Source organism: Taurulus bubalis (genome assembly GCF_910589615.1).
Source record: "Taurulus bubalis genome assembly, chromosome: 1".
NCBI lineage: Eukaryota > Metazoa > Chordata > Actinopteri > Perciformes > Cottidae > Taurulus > Taurulus bubalis.
This window is the reverse complement of record NC_136589.1, coordinates 20,632,930-20,645,152: the sequence shown is the minus strand read 5'-3', so window position 1 is coordinate 20,645,152 and position 12,223 is coordinate 20,632,930. Positions and strand designations below refer to the sequence as shown.

The following is a 12,223-nucleotide window of genomic DNA, read 5'->3' as shown; positions in this document are numbered from 1 at the left end:
TTTACCCTTGCAAGACTACTGGAGGGGTCCTGGGAGTTTGCCCAACCAGTCTACATGTGCTTTGTGGACTTGGAGAAGGCTTTCGACCGGGTCCCTCGGGGTTTTTTGTGGGGGGTGCTGCGGGAGTATGGGGTGCCGGACCCGTTGGCACGGGCTATCCGGTCTTTGTACGCCTGCAGTAGGAGCTGTGTTCGTATCCTCGGTAGTAAGTCAGACACGTTCCCGGTGGGTGTTGGCCTCCGCCAGGGCTGCCCTTTATCACCGGTCCTGTTCGTGACTTTCATGGACAGGATATCTAGGCGCAGCCAGGGGGCGGAGAGGATCCGGTTCGGGAGTCTCGGGATCGCCTCTCTGCTGTTCGCGGATGATGTGGTCCTGTTTGCCTCCTCGGATTGTGACCTTCAGCATTCACTGGGGCGTTTTGCAGCCGAGTGTGAAGCGGCAGGGATGAGAGTTAGCGCCTCCAAATCTGAGGCCATGGTGCTCTGCCGGAAACCGGTGGATTGCTCCCTCCAGGTGGGGACAAACTGCCTACCCCAAGCGAAGGAGTTCAAGTATCTCGGGGTCTTGTTCACGAGTGAGGGTAAGGTGGAGCGGGAGATCGACAGACGGATCGGTGCGGCTGCAGCAATAAAACAGGCGCTGTACCGGTCCGTCCTGGTGAAGAGGGAGCTGAGCCGGAAGGCGAAGCTCTCCATTTACTGGTCGGTCTATGTTCCAACCCTCACCTATGGTCACGAACTCTGGGTCGTGACCGAAAGAACGAGATCTCGAATACAAGCGGCCGAAATGAGCTTCCTCCGCAGGGTGGCCGGGCTCACCCTGAGAGATAGGGTAAGGAGCTCGGACATCAGGAGGGAGCTTGGAGTCGAGTCGCTGCTCCTTCGTGTCGAAAGGAGTCAGCTGAGGTGGTTCGGGCATCTAGTCAGGATGCCTCCTGGACGCCTCCCATTAGAGGTTTTCCAGGCACGTCCAACTGGTGGGAGACCCCGGGGAAGACCGAGGACACGCTGGAGGGATTATATCTCCCGGCTGGCCTTGGAACGCCTCGGGATCCCCCAGAATGAGCTGGAAAGTGTTGCGGGTGAGAGGGAAGCCTGGGTCGGCCTGCTGAACCTGCTGCCACCGCGACCCGACCCCGGATAAGCGGCTGATAATGGATGGATGGATGGATAGTCAGTAAAATGTTCTTGGCCTAGCTCGGACTAATTTCTATCCTCGTCGTAAACACTGGGCACTGCTGGTTTTTGGGAATATTAACCATAATGGTGATATGCAAATTTCTATGATCTAAATGTTAAAGGCAGTATAATTCTGAAGTGTCCCAGGGGTGGACCGATACCTGGTGCGGTTATTCATTGTTTTTCTTGTGTTCTCCTGTTATTGTTCTGTCTTTTGTAATAAAGAAACTCTTCACAATCCTCAAGGTGTAAATTCAAGGTAAAGTTATCATATATTGTTTGTCTTTATGGACCTGGTAATAATCTTACAATTATTCAGATTAGTCTTCTGAACATGTGTGAACCTGGGGGAAAGGGAAAACTGCCTTGTATTATAGTTAATTGTGTTCATAATGGATAAGTGATTTTTATTGAGGAGATATTCGAAGTAAAAGGGCACATTCTGCCCTGCTACCTGGCTACAGGTAGAAGGTTCTCATAGAGCAGAGTTATTACATGATCTGTCAGAGAGAGTATAAAGAGTATGTGCCCCGTATCAGTGAACACATTGTAAACTCTGCTCGGTAGATAAGGCTCATTTAAGTGACTCCCATCTGTCACTGTGTTATTCTGCAGCTCTTTAGACAGACGACACTTTGGAGTTCTGAAGCAAGTAGAAAGAGCAGGATGGGAGAGAGACAGGGCAACCAGAGAGAGGACCGGATCGACAGAGGCATGGGAGAAAGGCAAGAGACATGTCCAGCTATACATACAAACGTAATGTTGTCCTGTAGTGTACATAAGATTTAAAAAAATTTAAGCGGTGTGGGTTGTGTCGTTGAGGTCACACTGAAGGATATATATTTCTTCATAAATGCTAAATGTTGACGATATGATTGCATCGAAAGACGTCTTATAGTTTCTTCTATGTCTTGCTCCAGGGTGAGGCCGCAGTTTAACCGCCAAGGTGTGGACACTGGACTAAAGAGAGACCTTTATCTGGGCTGTCTATCCAAACAACAGCTGATAATAATATCTGTGGTTGTTGGGCTCATCATCCTTGTGATTATCATTACTGTCACGGCCGTGCTCACCAAAAAGTCAGGTACATACACGCCGTCATATATGATTCATATATATGATTCAATGAAGTGCTTACTTGATTTTGGCCATTTAGTCATGCTGGTCTCAGGGCCGACTTGCTGGTCTGGCCCTTCTCCAGACTGCTCCCACTGGAGCTGTGCACACAATATCACATAATCATTTTATTATGCAAAGTTATATTTGATAAGAGCGGTCAAAGTTCTTGTGATAACGCACACTATTTTTTTTATTGGGTTATTAATGCACCATACATATAAGAAACAAATATGTTGTGCTTACTTTTACAGACAGATAGCTGAACCACCATCTGTAGTTTTAATATTTTAAAGGACTTTAATTACCATTAAGGCCATGTCTTTTGGGAATTTTGAGAGTCGCCAACCTAGTGGGGGTATGCAATATAGAATTCATATAAAACAGTTGTCTTATATGTATCATATGTATGTATGCCATATATGTATACAGCTGTTTTAATGTATGGCATTCCCAGGCACTATTTTAAGAATCAGACAACAAAATAATGAAAGAATAAAGGATTCAATATTTACATGTTTCCAGTTCAGAGAAAGCTTTAAAACAGCATTAATTAACACTTTCAAAATGTTAATTCTTCTTTGCACATCTGTGACTTGTAATCATTTCCCATGTTTTTAGTCAGACTGTATAAAAATAATTTATATTGGACAGGGGATGACCATTATGTTACACTTATTCAAGAAGCATGTAAGTAAGATGAATGTTCTCTATCCGATTTTCCGAGCTTTAACAGAAAACAGCTGTTTGCAATGTAAAGATATAGTGGAGTAATGTCATGAAGTAAGTCCCTGGGTCTGTGTGTGTGTTACTTCTCTGTGCTTTGTGGAAATGGCCGTGCCCCTCTTAGTGCATGTATCCTGCCCACTGCGAGCTCATTTCTATTTAATGCAACTATCCTCTTCTTCTCCACTCTGAGGTAAACATTTAACTTTTTACTCCACTACATCATCTGACAGCTTTAGTTACTTTACACATTCCGATTCAGACAATTTCTTGAAACATTTATTTAAAATAACATTTTAATCCAATAATATAAAATATATTATTGTGCAAAATCTGTTTTTTTACTTTTGGTAACCTACTTTAAGTTGCTAATACTTTAATAAGAATGTCATACTCTAGTATTGCTGGGTACTTTTTCCACCACTGTACACCACTGTATTTACATTATTGTAATATGAAAAGGCTTTCCTTTCACAGACACTATGTGCACTGTATACCTCTCTACCGGTTGCTGTCTGTCTATCTATGAGTTTTCACATGAAATGAAATGAGTTGTCTACTGTTTTAGTTTGTTCTGGAGCCACGTCGCAACAGAAAGTAGCCTAATGTGGTGCAACATAAGGTTTGTCAAATAAAACAGCATCAACACACAGCTGGTTTGGCCGTCAGTTCTGTTACGGAGACACATTTGCACACATTGTAAAGTTATCCAACACTATTTCATTGGATCTATTCTTTTTCCCATTAATAACCAAGAGTTCAAAACAAGATTAGGATGGTCTCAGCTTAAATGTTAAATGGAGTAATACATTTCACACAACCACAACATTCATTCTTTTTCAAACAGGAGCTGTCAATTTCACTTTACATGACATTTTCTTTACTTTGCAGCTGCTCTCTGTTAGATAGAATAAAGAGACGGTAAGAGCTCCTATAGGATAATAACCAATGACCTGCTCTCCGGAGAGATAAAGTTAAATTACTTAAGACCTTACCCGACTCGCCCCAACAATTTGGACCACAGTCCTTTCAGTGAAAAGAAAAAAGATACACAACCCTCTCCCTCTCCTCCTTTTTGTATGAATGATATAAAATCACATGTTTTTACAGTCCTACACTTGCATGTGTGCCTGTGTATGTCATGCTATCCAATCAGGTTCCTCAGTTCCTCTTCCCTCGTTTTCTACTGGTGGAGACATGCTGGACTTCCTGGTTCAATCGGGCGATATCAGCAAACCTGACGGTTTATTGGTTACCTGGTTTCACAGAGCTAATAACAAGGAGGAAATGAACAAAGCTCTCACAAGTAAACTCACTTACACACAAAAACAAATTACCCCGGAGGTTTACAAACTGTACTGTACAATAGCAACATTACGCCCCATTAAAAACATAAGTATTCCCCCCTTTCTCTTCCCCTCAGGTGATGCTATGATCCTGGAGTCTGATATCACTCTGGAGGGTTATGGAACACCCGCTGAGAAGCCAATCCCCATCATGGCCCACCCTCCTGACATCTATAGTGACAACACTCTTGACCAATGGTTGGATGCTGTGCTGGCCTCTAGAAAATGTATGGTAGAGCAGGACTGGTGTGTCTTTATCTGTATGTCTGTGTTCATCCGACATTAAGGCAAGTCTTAATTAAGTCTTAATAGGAAAAACAGGTTTTAATGTTCTGTGTGTCCCTTCAGGCATGAAGTTGGACTTTAAGAATCTCAACACGGTGGATTTGTCATTGGACTTGCTGGTTCAAAAGAACAGCAGCAGAGGAATAAACAGGCCTGTGTGGCTCAATGCAGACATCATCCAAGGTCCCAATGTACCAGAATTCCTGCCTCCAATCAATGGAACCAGGTGAAAAGGCCTGAGCTTTAGGTGTTTTGTCCATCAGTTCTTTGCTATCACAAGCTTATATTGTACATGTATTATTGCCTCATGGTAAATTAGAAGCACGGTATCAACAAAGATGGGCTAAGAGAGATTTGAGAAGATAAAAAACATATAAAGCATGATGCAAGATGCAAGAAAAAGGTAGAATAGAACTGAAATAAAGATGTTAGTATATATTATATAGATACATTAAAAACAACCATTAACTCACTGCCCCATCATTACAAACAGTACATTGCTGTCCTTTCTTTTCATCCTTCCTTTCCAGATTTCTGCAGCTGATTCAGGAGAAGTTTCCAGATGTGACCATGTCTCTGGGATGGAAGGTATTACTATTCACCAACTGATTGAGAACCACCTTATAGTACGTGTACACTAGCCTGTATGGTAGGTTCTAGACCAGCTAGTAATGTCAGTCAGATGGTCTTTGGTCCAAAGCCAAAGATAAGTCAAAGATAGCAAGAATGCAGCTTTTTAGAAATAGTGAGGTCATGAGTCCTACTACCTCTGCAAGAAGTTAGAGGCTGAAATGCATTTAGCTCTATGCACTGTTGCTCCTAACATCAGCATGCTAACATTGTCTAGGGTGTTAGCATGTTACCATTTACTAATTAGTACTAAACACAAAGTGCAGCTGAAGCTGATGGGAATGTCAATACATTTGCATGTTTTTGGGCATAAACCAAAATATCGGACGGATTGAAATTTTGACTAGATGATGATGAAAAGTCAGAGGATCACCAAAGTTGTTAGAATTCATCCTGAGGGGAACATAAATGTCTATTTCATGGAAATCCATCTGCGTTATTGAGATGTTTGACTAAAATCCCAACATGTCAGTCCATTACTGTGGCTGCTGTATTTTCCGTACACTATTGAATAGTTGAACATGTAAAGAACATCTACAGTTTATATTCATTAAGATTTCCTGTATTCAGGGATGTAATACTCTCCAGAGGATGAACCGGTTCTGATGTAGATAACAGCATGGTCCTTCCATTTGAACCCTCAGACAAGCCCTTGTTCTGAGGTGGCAGTCTGAATCACTTGCAAGGACCTAACCTTTGTCCATCACACTGTTGTATGGCCTACTCTCTCTAGGGAGCCAGGCATTACATTCTTTAAGAATAGCAATGCTGTCACTCCGTTTCCAGGGAGGATTCCAATGGATATTACTGTCCATGGTACTGCTAACTCAGCCTTTAGTCCTGTTTTAGTCTAGATTCAGCTGACATTGCCTTATTTCTGACAGGTAGCCTATGCTCCACCATTGTTCGTGGAAACTTACACCAGGTCCATGGTAGAAGACATGTACAATATGATCAAAGATGTCCCCCAAAAGGTAAGCTAAAATACGTATAAGTGGGGGGAAAAAGGAATTACTGTAAATGTGTCTGATTTAGTCTTAGACCCTGGTCAAATGAGGAAGTCGCACTGCGAGATTCATCCCCATGTCCACACGAAAAAAGGAGGAAACTCAATGAAGACTGGGTTAGCCACTTGGCTGCTAACTGGCTAGCTTAGTTGCTAACTACTTGCTACCACAGTTAATTCATGTATTTGTATCAATTCCTCTCTCACAACTGACTCTAATCCTTGTTGCATCTCTACTGTGGAAAGGTTTATAGTCCGGTAGAGCAGGGTAATGTATAAGATTGGCTGAAGCTGATATGATAGCTTGCTCCTTTAAAAAGGCTTTTTCAAAGGCAGACATTTTTATGTCAAAGTTTAACAAAGTTGACTTCTACTTGAAAAAGTGAATGTACTCAAGCTATACGAGCAGGGGCGTTATTTGCAGGAATTCCATTGACTTAAAATTAATTTTGCACCAAGATTTTACTTTATTAAATGCTGGTGTGATCGATACGGCTCTGTTGTTTGATATAAACTTACTATGCTGAATTTTGATCATAATTCACCAGATCCTTTAGCTGGAAACAGAGTTTGGAAATCTGCAATAAAACATGAAGAATGTGTTTTTTGTGTCTTCAGGTGACATTCCCAGTCTATGCCCTATTGGTTCGCAGTGGCTGGCAGCACATCAGCTGGCTTCTCAGCCAGTCACCACGGTAACACCGCCAACCTCCACCTGTATTATACAATGAGGGAAACTCAATCATTTAGTAATAAGAATAACCCACCCCTGTGTCCCTAAAAATAAGCCTTCAAGTGATAATTCACGTAATGTGACGAATGTGTTCAGCACTTTGTGATACGGAGACTGTTTTTGTGGTTTGGTTTTCAGGTTCAGTCTGACTTTGTGGCAGGGTGCAAATGACCCAACAATCAGTGACCTGCTGTTCGTTCGTGAGAACACCCACCCGGCCAGGGTCTACTATGATATCTATGAGCCAACGCTGTCTGCATTCCAACTGGCTGCAAGTAAGAAACAGGGAGCAAGTTTACAACCAAAGTCAAATATATATATATATATATATATATATATATATATATATATATATATATATATATATATATATATATATATATATATTTATATACAAATATAAATCAATAAACTGGACATATTTTGTGTGCAACATTTAATTTACAATTTAGTATTTGTATTGCTGAATACCTGTTGCAAAATGAAAAGATGACTACTATATAAACTACATTTGAGCCTAAACTGACGATAAACCAAAAAGTAGAAGACATAGCTGACACCAGACAATCTCGTACAAATGAGCCAAAAAGCTCATACTGCTTATACTGCTGTATTGGACACTGACATTGTGAACAACTAATTGTGGATCAAAATTGTGGGGAAAGAAAAGACCAAATGTGTTGTTAGCTTTGAACAGCTACAGCTGCTGTGAGGCTTTGACACCTGGCTAGATTATGAAATATGATTATTACTGATCACTTAATGTTGAAATGAACTCCCACTGAACTTATAGCGGTGACATATTTGACCATGAAAACCACCCATTTGATTTATGTGCTATGAATTACTCCTGAATTTTCAGTTTTTAAAAACTTTTTTGGGGATAGTTCCCAAATTCAGGGGCCAGGGTTTTCATTTGCTCATCTGAACTTTCCTCTATGGATCACATGATTGAGAGACCATAACCTGATAGGACAGAGGTCTGGTCAGTTTCATTCAGGCTGGATTGTTTATCCAGGTAGCCTGGATGTTCAAGTTCAATCTTTCATCAATTTGAGCAACTATATTTTTTGACTTGACTTGAATTTTTAGATTTAAAAAACAAAACAATTGAGTGTCAAAAATGTGTACATAGTTTTTTGCATATTGGACACTTGTTACAAGCTTACATTTGAATTCAAGGTTAGAAATGACTTGCTATTTACTTTTTGATGTATTCCTTCCGTTTACAGAGCACCAGGGCCTTCTGAGGAGATTCTATCCCGGAGGAGACCTGATGGACTTCCTCTATCCAACTCACAACTCTAACAACAACTTCCTGTTCTCAGTCAGCCAACGCAACAGCCTGGCAGTCCGTTGGTTTAGAGTCACTGATCGGACCTCCCTGGTGGCTCAGCTTTCAGGTAGAAACAAACTTGCTTTCTGTGACAAGCACTTTCATCGTTGTCTGTTTTCACCCAGACAACGATGAAATTATGGACTGATAGTAGACTGTCCATCTAAAGCCTTTTCTCCATCACTAGTAACTGTTTTGGGGAAATACAAATACATTGAAATTAACTTTACATTTCAAAGGGTTTGATGGGATTGTGTGGGATTTGTAAAAAAAAATAAAAAATTACTTTGGTGCCATGTAGTGGTCGTATCAAAGCACAGCAACACAAACACTTCTGAAAGTTACTTCTCGTCATGTAACGTAACGTGACATAACGTAACATACGTAAATACAATATCAAACACACTTTGGGACCATTCACATGCATGTGAACACCATACACCCCTTTCATCCTCTTATGATCACAATGATGTGTGGTAATTTAGCAATAAGCCTCACTGAATGAACCAATAAGTAAAAACAAAGATTCATGGATTTCCAGCCTTGTAAGTATCTTTATTGGCTGACCTCTCAACCGCATCTTGTTACGTCCTTCTATAGGAAAGAAAGCCAGTCGCATAGTCGGATGGGACTAAAATTGATTGGCTGTTCCTCGAAACATGACATGTGGTGTTCCAGCTGCGGCGTTCCAAAACTTATTCTAATTCAATCTTGGCAGCCTTCTACTGGATTTGAGGGTGCAAAAAAGGCGCCATGTGACTGCCCCCTTAGTACCACAAAAGCTACAATCTAATCATGGTAAATACAATGTAGGACCTGGTGTTTAGAGTCAGGATGTCTCAGATGTCCTTACATTTTCCAATTAAATCAACCACGAGTTAATGTGTAATCTGTTACGGAAAATTTGCTCTGGAGTCACGGGGGCAGAGGCAGAAGAGTTGAGAATTGTAATTTGAGCTTTCTAATGAACAGACGAAAAAGACTCTGGAACACAAGTTGTAAAGAGTGATTCTTTATTGCTTGCAAGCGGAGAGCAGTTTACACGTATCAGAGTGACAGTGGAAAGGACTCACAAGGACTTGTTTCCGTTCCTTGGTATTTAAAGGTTCTTTCCCTGTCTGTCTCTGTCTGTCTTACAAAGACACAAAAAAGTTAAGAGAACCAATGAAAATGAGTCCTGTATTCGGCCTTGAAGGGAAAGCAGCAATATTTCAAGATAATTGACGTGGAGCATAGTTTGTGCTTCCACTGGGAGTATTTGGGCCTCTCTAATTCTTAAACTATGCCAGGATATATTTTACAATTACAAATCACAGCTCTTAATGCTGTGTTTTCCATGCATGTGAATGGCCCCAAAGTGTGTTTGATATACAATGTAGCAACCTTTTATGGAGTTGTTGACACTGAAATGGATAGCTCTTTATACTTCCTCTGTGAGTTCAGTCAGGACATCTTAATAGTGTCAGTGTAAACCTGTTAGTCTTTTAAATCATAAAGCATTAACCCTGTTCACCTTCACGGTTCTGTTTATAACATCTGTGTGTCCAGATAGGGACGGTGGTATGTTGGTGGTCCATGTGACCTCTGACAGTAGCCGACCTGGAGTCCCCCTGATGGAGGGTTCTGGACATAGCTCAGAGGCCTTCACACTGCAGGTACAATAAGGATTCTCTTTCTGTTTTGTCTTTTAAAGAACATGAGACTGAGACATTTCAGTTGGGTCATACATAGTAACTGACGAACAGGAGGAACTCTTTTTCCAGCTAAGTGTAAAAGCATGTCACTCTGGGCACTCTTAGATTGCCAATATAGAAAAGCATGGTGCCCACTCTAGAAATGACCACAGGGACCCATGATCCACACGTCACATCATCTCAATTGACTCGTTTTCCAGATTTTAATCTCAGAGCAAAGGCCGAGCTGTCGTCTTTACAGTATCCTGTACTGCACATCCACAAAAGCCATCAACAAACTACAATACATCCAGCCTTCAGCTGCCCGTCTGCTCTCCCACTCCCACTCCCACCAGAGACCACATCACCCCAATCCTCCAAAACCTCCACTAGCTCCCCATACAGCACATAATCCAGTTCAAGATCCTCCTCATCATCTACAAACCCTGAACCCCTCCATACCTCTCTGACCTCTCTGACCTCCTGCACCCACACGCTCCGACCCGCAACCTCAGACCTGCAGACGCCAACCTCCTTACCCCCACTCTGTCCAAGCATCGGACCTGGGGGGGGGGGGCGGGACCTTCTCCATCACTCCCAATGTTCAAAACGGCACTTAAAACTCATTTATTGAAATCTGCTTTGTTTTGGTTTCCTTGTTTCTTGCTGTTATGTCATCTCTCTTGTTTATATTGTTGTTGCTTCTATTGTTAAGTGTCTCGAGTACCTTTTAAAGCGCAATACAAGTCAAATGTATTATTATTATTATTTCCATCGTCCTAGTTCTAGTGTCGTGCAGCTCTTTATTATATTTCTATGTTCTATGAATACCATAAATGGGCATATGCATAAATAAGGTCTTTTATGTGTGCATGTGTTTGCAGGACATCCTACAGCTGCTTGGACAGAGAGCTGATGTCCGCTGGGGCATTCTCCTGCGGATCCACACCCGGCAGCTTCTGGAAGCTTCTCTCACCCTGCTGCACTCGGCCTACAGCAGAGAGAGGCTCTACAGGCCGGTCTGGGTCCGCATGGAGGGTCTGCAGGGCGCCAACGACACCACGGTATGTCACTTCCTGTCTGGACCCACCTGGGTTTCTGATACACAATTACTGTGCTTCAATCTCTTTTTTTTCCAGTAGTTTATTAAAAATAGAGTGTAAAAGCTGTGTTAGAAGTGTCTGAACGAATGGCAATTCTTAAAATGATGATGGAAGTCTGATATCATGTAGTTTTCTAGTTTATCCGTTTATTTGTGTTCATTAATGTATTGACTGATTGTATGTCTGTTCTTTTTTATTCAGTAAAGCACTTTGTGTTGTGTTTGGTGTATGAAAGTCCTTCATGGATAAAGTTTAATATTATTATTGTTAATTGTTATTATTATATAATTATCAATAAAGCCATTTCCATATTATGGGGAAATCCATAAGCAGACTTCTCTATTCCATCAGAGTTTCCTTGTGTCCCAGTGTTCCCCATACGAGACAGAATTGTTGTGTGAGTCGGACTGGTCTACAAGGGGACCAGCTGGACCTGGACACTAGTACTCTTCAGGAACACTCTTAGTACTGTTGCTTTTGTTTAGAACATTTGTATTTGTATTGTTTTATATATGTACATCATGATAATGCAATACTGACAAGAGTTGATGCAGGCTTGACTTTCAGTGTGATGGATTACTCCACCCGGCAGGTTTTAAAAGTCTGCTGATGATGCGAATAAAGATTTCTGTACCGTAGTGAAACGGAAACCAATGGCTGAATAACACAATCAAATATCTATTTAGCTGTACAGCAGGACATATACATATATACATATATACATATATATGTAGTGATCCTCCTCCTCTCCCTTCCAGGAGTTTGTATCCACAGTGGAGAGGCTCTTTCCCTACGTCACCCTGGTCCTGACAGAGCCTGTGATCCCAGAGCCGGGCTGGTCTCAGAGGGTGGCTCTCCATGTGAGCGCAGCATCACTGCCAACCGGACAGGAGGCTCTTGACTCTCTGCTGGATGGATATGACCTTCTAGTGGAGGAGGACACAAGGAGAGTCTTCAAAGGACTCATGAGCCAGCGTGCAGGGATAGCAAATAGAAACCTGTATGTGATATCTGATCAACCCTAACTGAGGAGGTATGGGGAACCTTCTGTAGTCTTTGAAACAGGACCCGTAGCTGCAGCCGCTCTA

General features: G+C 41.8%; 1 protein-coding gene across 1 annotated transcript; it reads left to right on the top strand.

Annotated features, from left to right (window-relative positions):
* Positions 1–1,847: 1,847 nt before the first annotated feature.
* Positions 1,848–12,160, top strand: fam151a (family with sequence similarity 151 member A; the record flags this gene model as incomplete). The annotated part of the gene is made up of 13 exons (XM_079226961.1): positions 1,848–1,906; positions 2,102–2,265; positions 4,180–4,329; positions 4,447–4,596; positions 4,718–4,880; positions 5,185–5,242; positions 6,169–6,258; positions 6,909–6,985; positions 7,162–7,298; positions 8,256–8,426; positions 9,908–10,014; positions 10,917–11,096; positions 11,894–12,160. The coding sequence occupies 13 exons, from the start codon at positions 1,848–1,850 to the stop codon at positions 12,158–12,160; spliced, it is 1,773 nt and encodes a 590-aa protein (XP_079083087.1).
* Between the last annotated feature and the right edge of the window lie 63 nt (positions 12,161–12,223).